Source organism: Cebidichthys violaceus, unplaced genomic scaffold (genome assembly GCF_023349555.1).
Source record: "Cebidichthys violaceus isolate CVI_PGR_0920_01 unplaced genomic scaffold, fCebVio1.0.p SCAF_1, whole genome shotgun sequence".
NCBI classification, from domain to species: domain Eukaryota; kingdom Metazoa; phylum Chordata; class Actinopteri; order Perciformes; family Stichaeidae; genus Cebidichthys; species Cebidichthys violaceus.
The window spans coordinates 19444507-19462106 of NW_027176262.1; the positions used below are offsets into that span (position 1 = coordinate 19444507).

General features: G+C 40.3%; 1 protein-coding gene across 1 annotated transcript in view; it reads right to left on the bottom strand.

Moving 5' to 3' along the window:
- Positions 1 to 9655: 9655 nt before the first annotated feature.
- LOC137870336 (uncharacterized) overlaps positions 9656 to 17600 on the bottom strand; it is a 40192-nt gene continuing 32247 nt past the window's right edge. The window contains exon 5 of the mRNA XM_068707499.1: positions 9656 to 9895. Coding sequence (XP_068563600.1) covers positions 9656 to 9895 — 240 coding nt within the window. The remainder of the gene's footprint in view (positions 9896 to 17600) is intronic.

Sequence of the window (17600 nt, forward strand, 5' to 3'; positions counted from 1 at the left end):
AATCAAGCTTAAAGACTCAACTTTTTTTTCGCTGTTCTGTCCCATTTCTGTCAAGTTTCTTCTTAACTTATTTTTAACATCCTCTTACTGGTTTCCAATCTGTTTTTTAATCTTCTTATTTCATTTTTACTTTTCTTTTATTGTTTTATTGTATTACATTATGCATTATTGCCTTCATGCAGCTTTTTATGTCTTTAATTGTGTATTCCTGTATACACAGGCAGATCCTATCTCATCCGCCTCTACTGGAAAGCACTCTGGGCAAAACTCCTTTTGTTTTTAAATGTGCGATATCAATAAACTGACTAGGTAGACAGAAACAAGCTCCCCAGACCTCTGTAGCCCGCTCCTAATCGCTGTTTGAGACTAGCAGCTTGAGGCTACATTAGCTGATACTAGCATGGCCTACCCGAATCTCCAACGGAACCGTCTGTAGTTACATTGCAATGTGGGTAATGTAGGCACCAAATTTCAACAAGAAAGAAGTTATATCTGAGGCTGTGGTTTGTGGTGTTGTATCAGATTGCATAGTATTGTTCCTGTTATTGTGTCCAATTATTACTTGATTATTAAGAATCAAGCCATCTGCATTGGTTACACCTCAAGCCACTGGGGAGTTGGAAATTACAGTTTGTATTCAACGTAGACCTTTGTCTGCCACATAAAACAGCTAATCCACAAGCAAAACATGCGCTGTTCTGATGTCATATACTGTAATTGGTATCGCTGAAGTCTGTGTTACTGAAATGTCTGTTACACAGATATTAGAAAGACAAAGCAAATTAGGGAAGAGCAGAAGAGTAGCAGAGCGACGTGTTACATCACAGTGACACAGAGGATTTGTTCCAGGAGACTTCACCCAATCCAATCAAGTGGGCTTTTCTGAATGAGTTCTCAAGCGATCCTTGCATCTCTCAGGAGAAAGCACTCAAGTTCACCTGTCCTTCAGTAATGAGGAAATGAGCTTTTCTTCTTTGTTACAAGCGTGATATTCTTTACTTTTCGCTGCCCACACAGACAGACATACAACAGCACCACCAAATAGAAAACAGGAGAGAGGTGATCTTGTTATGTCATCTTGTCATCTCACTTCTCGTTGTTGAGATTTCTTTTTAATAAGTTGGCTGTGCATGTACAGCGCCCTTTGCAGAGATCCCTCAACTCCAGCACACTAAATCACACAATGTTTAAATTCCAGATGCGGACACTTCACTCTGCAGATACTTCAAAAGATATTATTCTGACGGTCGGACAGACGGACAAATAAACATGTGAGTGACTAGTTTGAAGCTTGTCTGTTTCTGTGTAACTGTTGATTACAAAACCTGATCCAGACAAGCCTGAAGAACAGATATTGTGTGTGTGTGTGTGTGTGTGTGTGTGTGTGTACGACAACATGTCTTCCTGATTATAGAGTAATCTGCAAGGAGTGAACACAGCAACATGATCATAATCAACCATGCAGGCTGGTACAGTAACCTAGATACAAATGCTACGCCTGACAGTCCCAATGCTTGGCAGTATGGTCATTTTAAAGGCTGTAAATAGCATTTAACTGTATCGTACAGATGGTCATTTTATGCTGTCCACTCTGCATGAATAAATCACTAATTGTAACGTATTTTTTTCTGGCAAACATTTCCCATATACAAGAAAAGAGAGTACCAATGTGCAGCTGGTTGGTAAGGTAAGAGAAAAGAAAGAATTATTGAATCAATGGAAGATATAGCAATGTGTTTTTCTGACTCTTGGGAGAGTCAGGCATTGAAGTTTAATTGCAGCCCTCAGTGTATTCAAAACCAGGGGCTTTTTTTGCCCCGCACTTAACAGAAAACTTTATTTAACAACAACATTATGAAGAAATGACTAAAGAAATAACAGCTTCACAACAGCATTCATGTTGTTGTGAAGCTGTTATGCTGTTATTTCTTCAGCTTTTATACAATTTGTAAAGATAGTAAACCTGAATTTTGAGTTATTATACAACAGTTGCTGACTGGAAACTGAATTATCGACAAAGTGATAAAATTTTATATTTTAACCTGAGACTGTCCTCTCAAAGGACAGCAGGACTCCTTTGTTAGGTCAACAAAAGCGAAAGACATGTTCTTGTTTATTTGTTGTTGTGGATGGAAGATTTATACCCACATGTTTTACGTTTAGAACCACCACCCAATGCAACCTTACCAAAGTGGTCTACCATAACCATGATCCTTTCCTAACGCCACCCTATAGCCCAAAGCCTCCAGCCTAAAGACGCCAGAGCAGAAAACGCCTCTATGTGTCGTTCTAGACGGCATTGAGAAACAACGTCTGGTGCTTAAATCTTCCCACCAATGACGACGACTCTTGTCTCCATAATTCCTCGTCTGTGATAACTTGTACTACAGCAACAGACAATCCTGCACACCACCTTGACGTAACTGTGTATTTGTTAGTGGCAGGTGGCAGTCCTCATGTTGTTTTGGTTCCATCCTGCACACTTTGCTCCACACTGTGACGAGCATCAAATAACACATCTAACTTGCAGCGGTCTCATTCTTCTGCTAATATACTGAGCTGTCAAAATAAATTAGAAAAAAAACAAGGTGTAAATATTCAACACGTTGGAGACGTATGGTCGGGATCTGCAGTCAACAGAAACTGCTTTTTGTAAAAGTAACCAGCAGATGCAGTGTTCAGCTCAGAGACTCTGGTACCGTTTTATTCTGATCAGCCGTGTAGGTGTTACTGACAGAGCACTTCTGCTGACTCACTGACTCTCTGAATTTCCTGCAGAAGGAATTCACTTGTTATAAAACTGCCTCGGCACTCACAACTCATGGCCATATATGATATTCTGCTATATCAGTTACGGTAAGTATCCCCTCGAGGTTGATTGTTTGAATACATTTTCCCTTTAGCTTCCCCCGAAGGCTATACATTTTCAAAAACCACAGTTCCTCCTTATGCAACAAACGATGTTCAGTTTTACTGCAACAAATAGCTTTGGAAGTTTCAAAGAATGCTAGACTGATTTAGGATGGGATAACACTGGTGAGTCCAGCTATATACAGTACATGAAAATATGGTGGTGCTTTGGACAAACATCTACCAAATAATATTATTCATTCACAGAATACTACTAAATAATTTAATATGAACACAGCCGCAAATTGAATAAAGCCTAACAATCGAAAAATGAAATAACTGAATGTATTTAGACCTGGATCATAAAAATTAAATGCTGTTCCATTATTCAGCGTTGTACTGATTGAGTGGTACTAGATTATCAGTTAAAGATTTCAATATGTCAATCGTCCCTTCATTGTCTATATTACATTAAAGGCAAAATGTGTGGGATTTTGCTGCATCTAGCGGTGTGATTGCAGATTGCAATCAACTGAATACTCCTCCACTGACTCCTCCCTTTCCAGGACTGCGGTATCATGAGCCAAGTGGCAAACCACTGGTGCTGTGAAATACATACAACTCACCCATATTATTAAGGTTTAAGGAGCAAGGGAAGTCAGACGGCAGCTGGCGGTACCAGTTCCACAAGTGTGTTGTCAAACTGTGGACTTCAGGTAACGTAAAAAAACAAAAGGCCCTCACTAGAGCCAGTGTTTGGTTTGTCCATACGAGGCGACTGTAGAAACACGGCAGACTCCATAATGAGGACCTGTTTCCTATGTAGATATGAATGGCTCAACTTTTCAGGTGATTATACACTGATGAAAACACAGTTCTGAACAATCTGATAATAGATCCCCCAAATAATACACACTGGCCCTTTGAGGGGTCTTTATAGCGCTTTTGCATGTTGTGGCCAATTTATATGTTCTTCAGATCGTAAATATCACATTACTGCTGATGGGTCGTACTCAAAAGCATTCTTTTTTTGTCGATTCTTTCCTTTCAGGCAGCCATTGATGAATGAGAATGTACTGTAATAGCATTGAATTGATTTTTATGGCTTGAAAAGGAAATAAGACTAAATCTGAAATTCTAAATGATTCGTAATTATCGCCACTGAGCGGTTTGTATTCTAAAGGACATTCTTATATTGGCGCACACTAGTCCGGCTCTTCACAGTGAAACTGTAGGGGCCCAAGTAGGGTTAGATAAATAACTGTTGCATATTAGGGCCAAATTACTTCCTTAAACACACTACTTAGTCATAATAACATGCACACTAAGAGGCCTGCTGCCTATGGCCAAGAAACCATCCACATTAGAACAAAGTAGCCTGTTCCGTTCAGCAATTTGCAGTTGCAGGCCAAGAGTTTACCCAATGCCCCCAAAGGTGGGCTGGGATTTTGGTAAAATGGTCATAGTCGCAACCGGAAGCCAAATTACATCCTGGGAGGCAAAAAGGATATTTGAATTACACACTAATACGTGGCTCATAGCTGAAAAAATAAAATATCAAGAAAATTCTCTTGAGCGTCCCACACGTTAAATTTTTAAATAGATTTATCACAGTTTGAACCACAAGGTCTAAAAGCCACCACAAGTCTCATCAAGAGCCGCATATATTATTCTAGTGCCATTCATGTGTGCAGGGAGTCAGCCAGAGAGCGACACTAATACCCATGCATTACGGACACCAAAGGCAAGAAGCAGCAGGGTTTTTCTAAAATTCGGCTTTTAGTGGTACAAAAAGGCTGAAAAGTTTGAATATACTATCCATTATAAGATGCATTGTTTGGCAATTGTTTGTGAACATGACTTAATATAAAAGGATGTTTCATATAGAAGGATCTAGTTAAGAATATAAAGAGACTTGTTTAGTTGGTTTCTTGTGTGTTTGTGTTGCTCAGGAAATGTTCTTTTAATTCTGCAGTGGGATGTTTATGGCAAAAAAATCTTTCTGGCTATGAATTCTTCAACATGCAGGTCTAACTCTGTTCCTTGGGGCTTGCTGTAGGCTACACACTCTCTGGTAGCCAGGGGTACATCCCAAGTCTCTTAATTGCATCCCTGTTTCCCTCTTTTCCTTCGTCTTAGTCCCTCCCACCAGGGATGCATGGAGGAAACCATGCGAGGAGAGGGGAATGAGGAAATGACAATAAAGAGACTTGGGATGTACCCCTGATCTCCTCCAGCTTTGGCCAACAACCACTGGGTTCAGCTGATTACACTGTTGTTGTATTGACTTCAAATAGTATGGATTAGATATGAATGATTTAGTGCTTATGTGAAATAATTTGTAATAAAGTGGCTAGTAATAAAGTTGGCTAGCTAGTAGCTAACTCCAGCAGGTACATATTTTTTTTCTACAAAGGTAAATATGTAGTATATTAACTTAAATCATATCCATAATACATTTGTTTTGACTCATATTATTAGTTTAAAGCTGCACCAAACAATATTTCATAGTGACAACAGTTCAAATATCTATGCGTTAGATGATAAGAATCAGTCACAGTGATGAACCCATAATGAACTGCAAAGGTGCACTCACTAGGGGTGCAGATCTAAGCCATGTGTGTCTGCAACAACCACTGTGGCATCGATTGACTGACTGAATAAAACCCACAATTGGCTAACCTTCATCAATGGGCGGTAAGGCGCCGTAAAAAAACACACTTCATTCAAACTCAAAAACAAGCGGCGATGTAGGCAGGCAATCGGCTCGAGGGTGTCGTGTAAGAGGCGTCATATGATCTTGCCAAAAACTAAATGAAATGTGGCGGCAAAGTACTCAGTAGTGTGTATACTGGTACTTCCCTTAGCTGTCAGCAGTTAGCCAAACACGCCAACATAAACAATAAAAGTGAACAAACTGTTTTTCCCCCATTGTGTTTCTGGCCGCAGTGCAGTGGCTTGGCGATGCACTCAGCTGTGTTATCATTGGCGGCCACTAATGGCTGGGGGTCAATTAATAAACTGTTAAAAAGCAGGCAGGTGATACAACAGGCAATAAATGGTGTCTTGAGAAAGTGTGAGTCACCGCAACAACGAGCGGTCCTTGTGCATGCAGCCGTAACTGACCGCATCTAGCAGTGTGATTGCAGATTGCAATCAACTGAATACTCCTCCACTGACTCCTCCCTTTCCAGGACTGCGGTATCATGAGCCGCAAAGTGCAAATCTGTGGTAACCAAGCGGCCACCACCGGTGCTGTGAAATGAAGCAAAAAACTGCAAACTTTATACAACTCACCAGTTTAAATTACATTAAGGCTTGAAATTATACATAATTAAGGGTGGGGCCACTTTGACTGACAGGTTGGTGCCCTCTTGCTACTAGCTGTATGCTCTGCTGGGTCATCCGGGCGCCGCCCATTTTTGGGTTAACAAAGAGGTAGGCTGTGTCATCACTGACAAGATGGCGGCGGCCTGAGCCAACCGATTTGAGCTTCACAACGGCTCTTTAGAAACCTAAGAGTGACGTCACAGAGATTATATTATATTTCATATATTCTATTGTGGTAACGCCGTTAGCCTTGCTAGAAGGCCATCCTTACCATAATAGCACGACTAAAGGAGCAAGGGAAGTCAGACGGCGGCTGGCAGTACCACAGTTTTACACTCTGCGGCTCACGTTACCACAGTTCCACAAGCGTGTTGTAAAACTGTGGACTTCAGGTATATAAAAATAACAGCAGACTCTCACTAGAGCCAGTGTTTGGTTTGTCCATACGAGGCTACTGTAGAAACACGGCAGACCACATATTGAGGCCCTGCCCCCTATGTAGATATGAAGGGTGCCCAAATATTCTGCAGTTTGCTGCAGCAGAATGTGATATTAGCTGTGGACAGACACAAATGTGCATATTCACTCATGGAGGCATGCAGGGACACGCGTGAGCGATCTCATTATTCTCCTAGCAAAAAATATCACCAACTTCACTCTTCCCCTTAATCCTACTGAGGTTATTAACCCATTGTAGCTCATTGTTTTTGGTTCTCCAGCCCAATAACTCATCCACCTCATTTCCAGCAGCTGACACACAAAGTTAGCAACTAGCTGGTGAACATAGTGGAGCATTTAGCAGCCTAAGAGCAAGACATTTCCCACAGTGGTTGGTGGAGTCCTAAACAAAGCTAAAAGGAGAGTGAACATTAGACTTACATTCATCTTGTGGACAGAAACACGACTCCAAATTAATGTTTTTTCCTCTGTGTCTGCTGGATGTGTATAGGCAACTGTTTGCTAAGATGTTAGCCATATCAACTTTAAGGTGACATTTTAATGTTGTGTTTTTAGCTCGTTCTGCTGCCCCCAAGTGGCCAAAAAAAGAAATATATGACTGCAGCTTTAAACAAAGTATGTATGTAGCCTACAAATGCGTTGATAATAGAAATACAACAACTATAACATGGGTTGTTTGTGAAGTTTAATGTTAAACTGCATGACTTGTTTTTTTTCACACATCAGATACATTGTTAATATTTACATCAAACAAATAAAAAAACAAACATCTTTTCATTATCTCAGCAACAAAAACAGCTCATTACCCTAATAATTATTCAGGTATTATCCTTTCACAAATATACAATAAATGTCAAAAAGAAATGTGCTGTAGGTTTTTATATATGTTTATGTTTAAAAAAATAAAAACTAAATGTTACAGTCTTACAAAACAAGGGTGAAAACAAACATGGCAATTATCTTCAGGACACTAGAAGTAATGACATGTGACTGAAAACATAAGGATTCAACAGTGAAAATTAATACATGTAAATGCCATTTTCAGCATCCTTTTTAGCAAGTAGTAGCACTTACACATAATAATAATGATAATAATAATTATGAAAAGGAAGGATCTCATGAATAGTAAATGTGTCACAAAAAGACAAAGTAGTGTTTTCAGTGTTTTATCACACAGCAGGTACAGCAATATCAAACTCCTTCAGCGGGTTGAACCAGAGACCACTGCTTAAACTAAATGCTAGCACACATATCGAGCCATTGCAAGACAACAAGGTGAGCACAGGAGAAAGTCTCACAAGTTTGACTCTATCCCATTAACCACCATTAAGAGTAAACACTAAATAACCTTCAACACCTCAAGGATTATTTTTTTTCACATTGAGCACAAACACAAAGTATTTTCTTTTCATTATTTTTTTTTTCCAAACCTACATTTGACATGGCAAAAAAAAAGTGAACTTTCAGTTTATGTAAATTTGCTGTGTCTAGAGGGCTAGTGTGTAGGAGGCAGTATCCAGAAATTGGCTCGTCAAGCACATTAGCTTATATATGGTTCGAAATGAACAGTCACAGTGTAAAATGGACTCTGAAAATAAGTGCAGTGCTATCGTACATAACTAAGCATTCTATAAAAAAATACAGTAGCAAGCTTTTCTCTTCAGTGTTTCTTCGACTGATTTGAAACTCTTCAGGCTATATTAGTACAAATCATATTCAAAAAGATATTTATTTTAACGTGTGGGCTGTCCTTGAAAAAGTTTTTCCTTTAGGTATGAGTAGACCTATTTTAACTGTTTTCTTTTCTTTTTTTTCCCAGGACAACCCAAGTATGTGATTGTCTTCACCTATTGCACCTGCATTAAGAACAACTCCTGTCGGTTGATAACTCTGCACAAACAGGAAGGGCCGACAACGCAAAGGACCTCAAACCAACTTCTGTGAGGACCTCAGGTTGTCACATACAGATATGGAAAAGTACAGCATATGGCAAAGAAATGATGTAAACTGGGAAAGTGTAGCACATTGCCAATCAACTATGTTTATTTCCCATCGAACAAGGTAGTTTTCATGTAAACGCTGGCGTGATAGCAAACGGACAAAAAAAATGAATGAAACTATGTCTTTGGCAACTACTGTTATCTGATAATAATAATAATAATAATAATACCTTGGCTGGATGGTTAATAATACATGGAGAAATAGAAGAAAGTAGATACTGTTGGATCTCAAGCCCTTTTTTTCTTCATAGCTAATGAGGATAACATTCGCTTCCAAAAGTCCGAAATAGCCAGTCAAAATCCATAACAGCAAAGCCATTATGAAAAGTAATGGAGGATTCAGTTGAGACTGCCAATTCACATCTTCACATAACAACCCTGTCATTAATTGTCATTAAAGGGGTAGTCCATGTCATTATAGATTGATAATTAGCTTTACAAATCAAATGGAATTTGTTTTTGTTTTTTTCATCGGTACACACTCGATCACACATACAGTACATGACTTTCAAAGAAGCAAGCATATGATTGACAGACAAACAGAAAACAAACATAAACAGCACGTTGCTATAAAAGGTCACTACCACTGTGGGAAATGTAAAAAAAAATTAAAATAAGAAAGACAAAAAAAAAAATGCATCTTGAGTGATACAATATTCTGTACACGGTTTAGACGATTAGCAAAAATATCCAAAAGGTGAGGAAGCAATCAAAAACAAACAGGATGAGTGGGCACTCGAGAGGGGTGAAGGGTGGTGGGAGAGGGCAGTTGGTGTCGGCTAGCTAACATCACACAGGTGAGCGGGTTCCTACAGACAGCCTCAGTGGAGCAAGCGGTGCACAATACACAGGGGGATTCAGAGCTAGAAATTATTTTCACGCGTTTTAAGCTTTCAGAACACACAGAAGCGAGGTGGGAGTGGATGCACATCCGTTCAGCAGAGCTTCGTTCCCCATGAAGCGTTTGCGGCACTATCACGTCGCCTCTCGCAGAGCCGGGATTTGCACGTGTTTTGTCACACGGATTGCTCCTTGGGGAACGTAAACGGGGCTCGGGGGCCGGGGGCGGGGAAGCTTGTGTTGGAGTACGTGGGCTCGCTGGGTGGGTGCTGCACATAGGGCTGCTGAGGCAAGAAAGTAGTGGGTGGGAAGGCCGGAGCGGGCTGAGACTTGGGGAAGGGTTCCATGTTGCAGACGCGTTGGTAGCTCATGTATTCAGCCGGGTTCAACAGCTCTTCTGGACACCTCCCAGAGTCCTGCGAGGAGGAGACAAAAGAAGAGGAGAGAAGACAACACTGCAGGGTCACAGGGGGTTTCCTTTATTTGAGGAAAAGTTGACTGAACCTCGCAGTGGAGCGTCATCACACCAATACATTGCAGTGCACAGCAGAACGGTGAGGGGCGAATTCACCAGAGGATTGTGGGGCCGAGAAATCGTGTATTTCTCAAAGCACCCGCAAAAGAGCGAAATGTCCTGTGCTACTTTGACATATTTAAATGAGGTACAGATATTTAGTGCAAAATTGGCCCCTTTCAATGCAAATGAACCTCATTGCAAAGACAGTATAATTCACAAAGATCCGAGCTAATAGCCACACGCAGCTATAGAGAAATTAGTAGCCTCTTCAGAGGGTTTGTGTTAACTGAAGTGCATAAAAGGTGTCCGCTCACACTGAGATATTTTGGGATGCAGGAACAAGATGCAATGACAGTTATGTCATGAAAAATAAATGAATATACATTGCCTACATGTAATTTTTTTAAATACATGAGGGAAAAAACTGAGATTTAATTGTTCTAATTGTTGTTTAGTTACGCTGCTGTGCCTCGTGCGTTAAATGAGCCCGACTCCCACCAGAGCCTGATCTATTAAAAAAAAAAGAAAAAGGCCCGGAACGACTCGGCGTGTCCGGTCTTCTGGCTCAGGCTGACTCTCCCCCCTCACAACCGACATATTGGCCTCAAGCACATTTAAAATTTGCCACATGGGTAATTGCAATCAGATGTAAAACAAGGGGAAATTGCACTCACTTGCAAAACTCTATGGGAGTGTTTGCACAGTTATATCATTTCTGCAATAACTTGTGAATAGGACTTTGAGATGGGGCAAATAGGGGTTGCAAATGATAAACAATTCATGGTGCTATCAGCGGCCGCAATCAATTCTTTGTGAATTCGCCCCTTAACCAGTCAGGATAACAAATGGTTTACTCATCAGACATTAGAAACACAATTTGTATTATAGTATAAAAGTGAAATTTCAGTAATATATTCCTGTAGGGGGCTGGATTAACTACTATCTACTGTATTCATGCTTTTTTTTATACTGTTTTGAGTTCCTCAACTAATATTTTTTTGTCTGTCCTCCTGCTATTATCTGTGTTGACTTGTCAGATTGTAAAAAAATGCTGTATTTCTACAACACATTTTTACTTTTATATTCACAGTAAAGGGAAATTGAAGGAGCAGTCAGTTCTTTACAATACCAGATTTGGCATTTAATATGCCATATGTGCATTACTGGCCACTAATACTAACACAGGCCCTATTTCCTGAATCGGAAAGGTGCAGATTCCGACGGTGGTGCAAACTGGTTTAGGCCAGCTGGGTTTTTGGTATTGTGGCTCCACAGCGGTGAAAGGGGTTGGATACAGATACAGAAAATAGTGGAGGTGTTTGGTTTGGGTTCTGGGTCATTATCATCAAATCAGCCCTTTCATCTCGATTTGCATCTGGATGTTACAACTGATGTTGTAAAAAAATTGCTTTAATCGGTTGCCTGTATTTGTCCAACTGACCTGACCTAAATTATTGCATTCAGTTTGGTTACACTTGCATGCCTACAATGATGTCAGCACTGTCAGTACATGGAGTGAAACTGTGTATATTTAATGGGGCACCCCAACAATTTAGCATTTACTTTGGTGGACTCATACAAAAGACAAATTAAAAAAAGACGATCAAAATCGATGTTACTGAGGCACTGACTGTGAGTCCCTAATAAGTAAATACTGGAACCTACAATTCTCATAATGCAACTCAAAAGCGTCTCTTAATTGACGCTCTGGCAAATAACCCCCACGTCTTCTCATACTATAGAAAGCTCACTCCAGAGCCACAGACAACATTACACAGCTGTTTTTACAGGATGAGTAGAACTCCTCCCGACAAGTAAAATAGCTGCAGTGCCCTTTAAGCTGTTTACATGATTTGATAAAGTAATGCCTCCCTGTAATTATCATTACTTGATTGAATATCAAAACATTCAGAGAGGGTTGCGAGACGCTCTTTAAAAGCAGACTTTGCAAAATGTACTTGTTTTCTTTCCTGCCAATATACAATTTAACCATAAGGACTGGAGCCAGCATTCTGCTGCATATCATGTAATTTGACACATCCATTTTCTGACTGTTAGTGTATTAGAAGTCAAAACAAAATGCTTCCAATTGCTACTTGGAAGTTTATAAAGGCTTAAAGAGCATTAATTTGGCTGTGTACACAGTGTCCTCGGGTATATTAGCCATCACGCTGATGTCCTTGTGTAAACCTGGAATTTGGTTCCCAAGCTGTGACTTGGAGTTCTGAGTTAGAGTCAATAGTTCTGTAGAAAAGTGCAGAGGTTCATGCATTTATTTTGCATCATTCAGTGCTGGCTGTGCAAGTTTTTAATCAAGGTACTGGCACCGGATGAGGAATGCAAAACTGTGTTTGGCTTTGTGAGTGCACATAGATTAAATGCACTGAAAGAAAAGGCAATCATACGTCCCACTTTTTGGGGACATGCACTGCTTGGATTAGACTTAATAAATACTTCCTGACGCAAATGCCTTCACTCAGTTAAAATGATGCACCGACGTGTGTTGGGTGGACGGAGAATCAAGTTCAAACACCACAATTGTATTTTGCTATTAAATTTGTACTGACACCGCTCTCCAGAAAACTACCTGCTCTTTCCAATTATATTTATATTTTGTATTTTATATAAATCACAACCCTAACAGGATATGAAATCACCACCAAATCTTGATCTGCACAAACATGAATATAGTGCCTTAAGCCCAAACTGTTTTATGTTGATTTCAGTTCTTGTTGCTCTTTTTTGTAGGGTCTACCAAACAAGGTTTTAGGTCAACTTTGACCAGAATCAAATCTCCCTTCTCCCCCAAATTAAAATCACTGCAAGAGAATAAAAAACTATGATTCAGCAGTTTCTTTCTTATGCAAAGTGAAAATTTTAGGAATCCAATTTTGATTCAATATTTTTTTTTAATGTTGTAGTTGAAAGCTTTAAACCTCTCCTAGATCATAGTACAATATGTTGAGAGTCTCTCTGCACAATTTTTTCTTGGATAAAGTGAAGCATTCAAGAGCTAGAGAGGTTTCAGTACAGAGATTTCAGGCGAGGTCAACCAAAATGTAATTTTGTTCCAGCTGTTCCATTGTAACTTTATATAGTATATAATTATATATTTCACTTCTTTTATGACTAATAGTGTTCAATCTATCCAAATGCAGCAGTTTGGCATCATTTTGAGAGCCTGGATCCTCTCTGAGCCTGTTTATGTCTGTCATCCATGGGATTTTCTCGTCCGACTTCCAGTCTATGTCTCCTAGCTCAGCCTATGGTTGGTCGATTTCAGTCAATGAACCTCCTTAGACGCGTCTGAGTCCACAGAATTCAAGAGAATCCCCTCGTGCTTTAGATTGACATAATCATTAGCCAGTCAGAATTAAAAACGTGGCGCTCCGCCTGAAACTAAATCAAATCCCTTCCCCCACGTCCCATAGTTAGACAGACCCTTGTTTCTACACGGGAACATTTCAGAGACGCATCAGATACGCGTAGAAATATGTTTGACAAAATTAAGCGGAGATTTACAGGAGAACAACGAAAAGGTAAGGAGCTTTGGATGATTTTGAAGGATATTGCGGTTTGTGCGTCTGGTGTTTGTTTCTGTGTCGCATTCTCTTGCTTTTTGCTATCTCGGTTGTCCGTGCTAACCGTTAGCTTTGTGACGGTATCTTGGAGAGGAGCGGTATCTTGGAGAGGAGCGGTAGCTCGCCGAGTCATGGCTAAAAATACGTGATATTGTGGTAAATCTTTTAGTTGCTTATATTAGTTGTGTATAATTGTGTTTGGAGTTTGTAAAAATGTCTTAGGTTGTTTGTATTACCCAGAAGTTTTGATTTTTTTTGGTATATAACATGTACACATTCATAAATTGTACACATGCTTAAATGGACTTTATTTCGACGATATATGCTACTAATCTGCGCACGACGGACCCGAATTTGGGTCCGTCGGGCTTAACAGTATTTGTTGTTAATGCCTTATAATGCTAATGGGCACCCATTTCACAGTATAGAAGAACACCCACAAAGTTTGTTTTCATGGTAATTGAGTGAAATGCAAGTACGACACCGACTACATGAGATATGGATTTTCTTACATTGAGGACAAAAGAGGACAAAAACCTCAGTGTGTTTCGTGCAGCGAGGTTCTGGCACAAGAAAGCACAAAGCCGTCAAAACTGAAGCGGCATTTGTTGATCCATCCGCAGCGGATGAACTGAAAACTAACCCTCTGTCAAATGACACTATAAGTAGGTGACTGAAGACATGTCGGATGACATCAAACAACAGACCACAGCTCGATATAAGGCAAGCGGTCATTTTGCATTACAAATGGACGAATCTACAGACACAACAAACAGTTTTACTGGTTTATGTGAAACATGTGGGACGGGGACTGACAGGAACTAGAGAGCTCCCTACTACTATGACTGCAGACGACATCTTCAGCTCAGGTTCAAACTGCACCATCTTTTCATTAAATACATTTGAGAAGTTGAATATTTGGGTCGCGGCTGATCAATAAGGGGTGATGGTGGGTCCTGCAGCCAGACCAGTTGAGAACCAGTTTCAACCACACTGGCCAAACTTCTGATTTACTTGACGGCCATGTAGGGATTGTTTTCCTGGAGTGTATGTACGACCAGATATACATACACTCCAGGAAATACATGTGTGTATATATATACACACATATATATATGTGTATACATATATGTATGTTTATTATATGTATGATTGACTTTTGGTGTGTGTGTGTGTGTGTGTGTGAGTGTGTGTGTGAGACAATTGTTCCGTGTTCTAATTTATGCGGAGTCTTGTCACTCAAGATGTCAGTGACTGACATCTTGAGTGACAGGACTCCTTCTACTAGAAGGTATTCTCTACATATTGGACAAACCACTTGGCAGTCACACAGTGCAGCTGATCGGATTAGAGATACTACTTAGAGTTTTTTCTCATTATGCTTAACTTTCTGATACCAGTGGATCATCAAGAAACATCGAGAAATGTCCATCATTTGTGGAAGGAGAAGGCCACTTTTCACGTTATGACTGGCGTTTAATGACTTTCATGACTAGCTTTTGTTGGTTAGTTTAGCTGTAAAGATTAGTTCAAGTCTTGCAGCAGGTATACGCGGTCTCTCTCTCTCCTCTCTCACAGGTACACACACCTGGTGGGGTAAGTTTTTCCTCTTTGATTTTCTTTTATTGTTATTGTTATATTCAGTGCTTGAAGTGGAAAAAAGTGACAGTTCACTGTAAAGACACCATCGAGGGATCTGTGTGACGTGCGGTCACCAACGCGGGTGAGACAAGTGATACAGTCACCATCGAGGGATCTACGTGACGTGCGGTCACCAACGCGGGTGCGTTGAAAGATTAGTTCAAATCTTGCAGCAGGTATACGGTAGGTATAGGTCTCTCTCCTCTCTCACAGGTACACACACCTATTGGGGTAAGTTTTTCCTCTTTGATTTTCTTTTATTATTATTTTGTTATATTCAGTGCTTGAAGTGGAAAACAGTGACAGTTCTCCCTTTATTCAAATGTTGGTGTGTTTTTATGTTTAAATATCTGTTGTCACTGTAAAGACACCATCGAGGGATCTACGTGACGTGCGGTCACCAACGTGGGTGCGACAAGTGATACAGTCGCCATCGAGGGATCTATGTGACGTGCGGTCACCAACCCGGGTGCGACAAGTGATACAGTCACCATCGAGGGATCTACGTGACGTGCGGTCACCAACGCGGGTGCGTTGAAAAATTAGTTCAAGTCTTGCAGCAGGTATACGGTAGGTATAGGTCTCTCTGTCTCTCCTCTCTCACAGGTACACACACCTATTGGGGTAAGTTTTTCCTCTTTGATTTTCTTTTATTGTTATTTCGTTATATTCAGTGCTTGAAGTGAAAAAAGTGACAGTTCTCCCTTTATTCAAATGTTGTTGTGTTTTTATGTTTAAATATCTGTTGTTGTCACTGTAAAGACACCATTGAGGGATCTACGTGACGTGCAGTCACCAACGTGGGTGCGACAAGTGATACAGTCACCATCGAGGGATCTATGTGACGTGCGGTCACCAATGCGGGTGCGATAAGTGATACAGTCACCATCGAAGGATCTACGTGACGTGCGGTCACCAACGCGGGTGCGTTGAAAAATTAGTTCAAGTCTTGCAGCAGGTATACGGTAGGTATAGGTCTCTCTCTCTCTCCTCTCTCACAGGTACACACACCTATTGGGGTAAGTTTTTCCTCTTTGATTTTCTTTTATTGTTATTTTGTTATTTTCAGTGCTTTAAGTGGAAAAAAGTGACAGTTCTCCCTTTAATCAAATGTTGGTGTGTTTTTATGTTTAAATATCTGTTGTTGTCACTGTAAAGACACCATCGCGGGATCTACGTGACGTGCGGTCACCAACAAGGTGCGACAAGTGATACAGTCACCATCGAGGGATCTACGTGACGTGCGGTCACAAACGCGGGTGCGACAAGTGATACAGTCACCATCGAGGGATCTACGTGACGTGCGGTCACCAACGGGGGTGCGACAAGTGATACAGTCACCAACGAGGGATCTACGTGACGTGCGGTCACCAACGGGGGTGTGACAAGTGATACAGTCACCATCGAGGGATCTACGTGACGTGCGTTCACCAACGGGGGTGCGACAAGTGATACAGTCACCATCGAGGGATCTACGTGATTTTACTTATTTACGTGATTTATTCCTCCTAACTGGAAATAAATGTATCTTATTCATTTTTAAAATTCATGATGAAGCGTCTTCAATGTCATAAGGTTTTCCTTATTAAATTTGAGACTGATCTGGTCAACTGGCTAGGAGGAGTAAATAAAAGTATAAAATGTGACATTTCCTTTTGCCAGCAGGTGGTGCTATGAGTTATTGAACATTTTGGCCTTGACATATGCTCATTCTTGAATTAGCATCATGCGTATGTAATTTTTTGCAGATTGAATAATGTACCTTGGAGTTATAACAACTTTATTGTTCATGCCAAATGAGGCAAAATGGCCGCCACGTCAAGGTTCTTCCATGAAAACTCACCAATTTGATAATTTTCATCACAAAGGCCTGAAGAGCATCCTCACCAAATTTGAGGTGGATCCCATGAATTCTGTAGGAGGAGTTTGTTAAAGTACAAAGGCTGAAAACTGCAAATTAAATGAAAATGGCGGGTTTACTGTAGTGCCCCCTAGTGGTTGAATGAAATAACAATGTCAGGGTATGTTACAGGATGCGATGTGCACATAAGCTGCAAATTTGGTGATTTTAGGACAAATGGTTGAGAAGTTGTGTATTTTGCTATATAAGCTACACCCCTGAGAAGTTCATTGGTCCATATCTTGTAAACACAAAGAGATATCAAAAAGCTTTTGATAACTTTTGATGATGTAAATTCAATAATGGTTCAGAGCAAATTTGGTATCAATCGAAATCAGTGTGTAGGAGAAGTCTGCAAAAATGTGTTTTTCACGAAATTCAAAATTGCGGAAAATCTAAGAAGGCGGAGTTTAAGGATCTGATAGGCTTCTTTGTAGATCTAGAGGAGGTGGACATGTGTGTTGAATTTCAAGTAAATCGGA